This window comes from Galeopterus variegatus, unplaced genomic scaffold (genome assembly GCF_000696425.1).
Source record: "Galeopterus variegatus unplaced genomic scaffold, G_variegatus-3.0.2 Scaffold3237, whole genome shotgun sequence".
In the NCBI taxonomy this organism is placed as follows: Eukaryota; Metazoa; Chordata; class Mammalia; order Dermoptera; family Cynocephalidae; genus Galeopterus; species Galeopterus variegatus.
The window spans coordinates 224,431-230,666 of NW_007729348.1; the positions used below are offsets into that span (position 1 = coordinate 224,431).

The 6,236-nt window shown below is 51.1% G+C and overlaps 1 protein-coding gene across 1 annotated transcript in view; it reads left to right on the top strand.

Moving 5' to 3' along the window:
- LOC103600129 overlaps positions 1-5,434 on the top strand; it is a 54,069-nt gene extending 48,635 nt beyond the window's left edge. The window contains exons 14-18 of the mRNA XM_008584358.1: positions 393-510; positions 1,557-1,676; positions 3,020-3,183; positions 4,455-4,601; positions 5,286-5,434. Of these exons, the coding sequence (XP_008582580.1) occupies positions 393-510; positions 1,557-1,676; positions 3,020-3,183; positions 4,455-4,601; positions 5,286-5,434 (698 nt within the window). The remainder of the gene's footprint in view (positions 1-392; positions 511-1,556; positions 1,677-3,019; positions 3,184-4,454; positions 4,602-5,285) is intronic.
- Positions 5,435-6,236: the final 802 nt, after the last annotated feature.

A 6,236-nucleotide genomic window follows, 5' to 3' on the forward strand; every position in this document is an offset into this window, starting at 1 on the left:
CATACATTCCCTAGTCACCTGTGGAGTCCTGGCTGTGGGTAGGAGGAGAGAGACGAGTGGGAAGCAGCCCCAGCTTTTGCCCTTGAGAAACCTTCAGGATGGAGGGAGAAACACACACTCTGTAGGTCATAGTCATCCACGGTGCACACATGCTAAGGGCGTGATGACCTAGAGGAGGAAGTGACTACCCCCAGTGTAGGGCTCAGATGCTTTCTAGGGGAGTTGAAATTGCGACTGCGCCTGGTGGGTGAGTAGGAGGTGAGCAAGCAGAAAAGGGAGGCCGTGCCAGGCAGAAGAGACAGCGTAGCACATGTGCCAGGGCGGGCTGCAGGGAGGGACATGGGGTTGGATCATAAAGGGCTTTGAGTGACCCCAGCTCCCTCGGCCCCCAGGCTACCTCATCATCCACGTGATGCAGAGCCTGTGTGGCATGGCCATCATGTACAGCTTGGTGCTGCCAATCCTCCACAACCAGGGCCTGAAGATGCTCCAAGGTCTGGGCATTAGCATGTAAGTGCTGGGCGGGCATCCTGCCGTGGCCACGACCTGGGGGCTGGAGTGCCCTCCCCACTGCTCTCACAACAGCCTTTCCCTGCTGGCCTCTCACCAGCCCCTGGACCCATGGTCTTGGCTCTGACCCAGGCCCATAGCAACGCACAGGCAGAAGAACCAGACAACTTACAAAAGGTTGCCTCTCCCACTGTCACACGGGGTCCTCAGGACTGTGTGCATGTGTGTGTGTGTGACACGTATGTCCACTTTCCAGCTGGAAAAATTGAGGCTTAGGAAGGCAAAGGGAAAGGCAGAACAGTGTGATGGAGGAGGCGGGGAATCCTGGCTATGCTTTTGGATCTGCTGTGTGACTTGGGGTAAGTTCCTTCCCTTTTCTGGGCCTCAGTTTACAGAACTGGAAGACAGCGTGAACACCGGCATCATCGAGCACTTACTATGCATCTTTTCTCATAACAGCCCTGTGAGTTTGCGGCTTACGTTACCCTCCATTTTGCACATCAGGAAACAGGGACACAGAGTGACTGAGCATTTTGTCTACAGAGAGGGAAGACAGAGCTGACCAATCTGAAACCACAGCATCCTTTTAACCATTACCACACACTGCCACTCAGGGGATGTCAACACAGCATGAGGTGCTCTGAGCTCCTTGGTTCCATACTTGCCTAGAGCCGCCTGTGAGTCTGGGGTAGAGCCTGTCCTATCTTGTGGCCATCTCAGGCACTTCCCAAAACCCCATTTCTTTCTTTGATTCTCAACCTATTAAACCATTCACCTAGATGCCACCCCTGGTAAAAGAACATCAATAAAAGCCTGGATAATGAATAAGACTTGATCTTGTGGCCTTGGGAAAGTCACCTCCCCTTTGTGAGCCTCAGTTTTCTCATTTACACACTGGGCATAGGAGTCCTTTGTAATCATGAGTCACAGAGCTCAATGCTACTGCTGTTCTGCCGGGCGGTCAGCGTGTCTCTCGCCTCTACCACTGGGCATCAGAGAAGGGCATGGAAGAGGCCACCTCAGGATGACCCCACCCTGTGTTTCAGCCTCACCTTATCCGTCATCGTGGGGCTCATGATCCTGCAGGTGTGGATTGCTGCCAGCTTCTTCCTGCAGCCAAAGCTGGGCACAGATGACAAGCAGAAGCCCTTGGCTCTCAACAACAGGTGAGCGGGGAGGAGGGAGGAGGGAGTTGTAGGGCTTCGGCATCAGCTCTCTCTAGGTCCTTCCCCTCTAGCCTTGGCAGGCTCCCAGGTGGGCTCCACAGACCATGGTGCAGTGGGTCAGGGGAGGGCTCTGGAGCCAGACTGCCTGGGCCCAAACCCTGGCTCCACTCCTTACGAGCCATGTGACCTTGTGTGACCTTACTGAACACCTGTGAACCTCAGTTTCCCCATTTACATATAATTGTGTATACCTCCAAGAAGTGTTGTGAGGACAAAATGCGTTAAAATATGAATTTAGACAACAATGTCCAGCAAATTGTAATCTTTTCTAATTCATTCATTCGAAGACATTCACTTGTTTATGAAATAACATGGCACTAAGGGTAGAGAGATAATCCTGTCACCACCTGCCTATAAGAAGCACAACAATGTCCAGCAAATTGTAATCTTTTCTAATTCATTCATTCGAAGACATTCACTTGTTGATGAAATAACATGGCACTAAGGGTAGAGAGATAATCCTGTCACCACCTGCCTATAAGAAGCTCACGGTCCACTGGAGCAGACAGACCCATAGACTGCAAGGCCAGCAGACTCCAGAGCATGCACAAGGATTGCAAGAGAAACATGAGCAATGGAGGAGGAGAGGCGGGGGGGTTAATTTCACTGCAGATGGGACCCTTGAGCTGAGGTCGGTAGGATGGTAGGATTCCCACAGGAAGAGAGGAGGAGAGGGCATGGCCAACAGCCACTCAGCAGGGATGAAGCCAGGAAGCCACAAAGGACAGGGAGTGTTGGAGGATAGTGGGAATCCAAGATGGTGACTGTGCAGCGGCCCAGGACAGTGAGGGGCAGGAAGGGGGCACAAAGTGAAGAGACCAGAAATCCCCTCTCGGGGGTGCCCTGAAACTCAGGATGCAAAGTTTGGGCTTCATGCCAGAGGCAAGAGGAAACAACACGATCAGGCAGTCATTTGGGAAGTTTCCTGTGGAGGAATTTGGAACGGCCCCGGCTGGGGGCAGGTTCTTGTTGCAAAGACAGTGGGGAAGTCCCACCCTCTGCTGTAACCACTGAACCTGCTGTCACCCCATGAGATTTCTTAAATACAGGAAACCTAAAAGCCTAAGGATCACATGAAACAGTCGCAGTCCCCGCTAACGTTCGTCCTGCTCTGTGCACCTGAGCCAGTACCCACACCAGCGCTGTGAGGTGGGGGCACAAGGTCACAGAGCCAGGAGATGGGCGTTGTGGGACTTCACCCCAGGCCTGGGGGGCTCCACAGCCCGCCTGCCTAGTTACCTTGCCCTACTGAAGGGTGTGCCTCTGCCACCTTGTGTCTACAGGAAAGCGTTCCACAACTTCAACTACTTTCTGTTCTTCTACAACGTGCTGCTGGGCCTGGGCGCCTGCCTCTCCAGGCTGCTCATTAGCTGCATCCTGGGCACGTGGCTGATTGCACGCATCGACAGGACCATCATGCAGAGTGGCTATGAGGGAGCTGACATGGGTAAGTGACCAGCTCCCGCTGGCCACCCCCTCTGGGGAGGGCCAGTTTTGTTCTTCCAGCAGCTATCAGGTATCAGAGGCCTGGAGTTCACAGCCTTCCCTTAGGCTCAGATCTTATCTTCCCATGGAGGCTGCAAAGCTGAGCAGAAGAAACACATACAGCCCATTGGTCAGGAGGGAGTTCAAGGCTGTTAAATTCCTGACCACTTGGCAGACCTTTGAGGTGTGATAATAGGGGTAGTCAGAGGTAGTCGAAGTCTATCCAAACAGTTAGAAGTTAATTTATGCACAGCTCTGAAAATTTTGAGAAAGAACACATCCTGGAATTATTAGTATTGCTAATTGGAAACTTAGTTAAGAAAATGTTCTGTTCAGTTGAAATACTCCCAAATCAAAGCCATTTAAAAGAAAGCGGAAGTAGTTTTTGTTCTATTTCCAGCCCACGATCATTCATTCATTCATTCATCCATTCAGTACATGCACTGATGCCTTCCCAAGATTGGCAGTGGCTGCTCCTAGCCCCTTGGAGCTTCAAGTTCTCCATAAAACCAACGGATTAGAACATGTCTCTAAGAATCCTTCCAGATCTTTATACCTCATTTTCTAGATTCTCAGCAAAGATGCAGGCACTGCTGGGGAGCAAACCAACACTGCAGTCGTATCATAAAAAGCATAAACTGGGCCATGGCGGGAGGTGCTGCCTGGCNTCAGGAGGGAGTTCAAGGCTGTTAAATTCCTGACCACTTGGCAGACCTTTGAGGTGTGATAGAAGGGTAGTCAGAGGTAGTCAAAGTCTATCCAAACAGTTAGAAGTTAATTTATGCACAGCTCTGAAAATTTTGAGAAAGAACACATCCCAGAATTATTAGTATTGCTAATTGGAAACTTAGTTAAGAAAATGTTCTGTTCAGTTGAAATACTCCCAAATCAAAGCCATTTAAAAGAAAGCGGAAGTAGTTTTTTCATTCATTCATTCATTCATTCATTCATTCATTCATTCATTCATTCATCCATTCAGTACATGCACTGATGCCTTCCCAGGATTGGCAGTGGCTGCTCCTAGCCCCTTGGAGCTTCAAGTTCTCCATAAAACCAATGGATTAGAACATGTCTCTAAGAATCCTTCCAGATCTTTATACCTCATTTTCTAGATTCTCAGCAAAGATGCAGGCACTGCTGGGGAGCAAACCAACACTGCAGTCGTATCATAAAAAGCATAAACTGGGCCATGGCGGGAGGTGCTGCCTGGCCTGACCTGCCTCTGGATTTCAGGGTTCGGCGCATGGATCGGCATGCTTTATGTGGACCATTATCACACCAACCCCGTGCTTGTCAGCTTCTGTCACATCCTGATCTCAGGCCACCGTGAGAGGAGGCTGCAGCAGGCCAGCAAATACTGGTGCCCAAATCAACCAGGAGGTAAAGTCTCCTGCTTGAACTTACACTGTGTTCAAATAAATATCCAGAGTCTCCCTAGGATCCCTGAAATGCCCCAGGTTCCACCCTTCCTGTCCCCTTTTCTCCATACTCCATGCCCTGGGTGCCTTTCAACCAGAGACCTCATGAGGCTTAGCTCCCAGTGGGCCTGGTCGTTGGACCACTCAGGCCTTGTGTCCTTTTCCTGCTAACTGGCCTCCTCCATTCTTCCTGGAAATAAACTCTAGTTCCACTAGTGGAGGCCTCCCTATCCCATTTGTTTGAGACTCCAGCCCATCTCCCAGGCTGCATGCCAGATGCCCTCCAAGATGGGGCTCAGTTTTGATTATTCTGCCCTGTTGCTCCTCACAAGCTCTCTGAGGCTATCCTGCCTCCATAGAGCTTGGACTTTGTTCATTGCTGTCCCCAGCACCACAGATACCCAAGTCTGGGGGGCAACTCACATCCCTCCAACCTCCCTCATGTCCCCAGAAGCCCCAGTCCAGCTCTTTCTGCCACACCGCACACATTCCAGGCAGTTCTTTCAAAAGCCTTTGAGAACGACAGAGGTACCCACCCCTACCCCCGACCCCCACCCAGTCTATGCACTCTGATTCTATCCTAGNCAGAGGTACCCACCCCTACCCCCGACCCCCACCCAGTCTATGCACTCTGATTCTATCCTAGGTCCCCGCGTCTCAGCTAGGTCCAAGACGAGGTGGCTCTTGCTGCAGACCCTGAACAACAACCCCAGACTCATCCTGCTCAGAAAATCGAAATTGGCGCATGGCTCCTGGGACTTTACCCAGATTCTGCTGACGTGCTCAGAGAGCTGACACTGGCCTCCAGTACCTGCTTCAAGGCCAGGCCAGGCCATCTGTCCCTAAGAGAAGGCTCAGTCCACCAGAAGCTCTCCCTTGCAATGAGATGGGATGGCACAGGCACTGTCCACACAGAGGGCAAACAGCACTGGCCACTGATGGATGGCCATCTGGGCTGAGGGATGAAGTCTCAGGACTATTTCAATCCTTGGCAAAAGATCGCAAACTAAAGAAAAGTCTATTGAACAAACTTTGCCAGTTAACGACTTCCACTATCCATTGTGGATAGGCAGCCTTGGGGAGTTACCTGTTAAGAAGCACTTACTTTACTTATAAGGCAGAACATTATGTCACTGAAGGTGCTAAAATGTCTACATTAGGAGAGTTTAACCAGAGACTATTTTTCCCCAGAGCAGAGTGTGGCCTTCAGTCCGACAGGGTCCTTATGGCTTCCTTCTGTACAGGCTTAAATCCATGATCCTGGACCACAATCTGGTAGGATGAGCAGGCATACAAGAGCTCTTTCTCCCATGGCCACTGGGACAAGGAATGGATCAGAGTTGACCTGGGCCTTGGTCACAAAGAATATACACAGGTTTTCTGACAAGGGTGGAACTGCCTGGGAAAGGCAGAGACAGGGCAGGAACTCTAGGTGGGGGACAAGAGCAGAGTTGTGTGAGTAGGTCCCAAGCACATTTGAGGAGGGTGAGCCATGTGGCCCATGACGGTGGAGGGTGCCGGGGACAGGTTAGGCCTATTCCAAGGAGGCCCAAATGCCAACTGAGAGACATGGGCATTTATCCTCATGCAGAGCTCA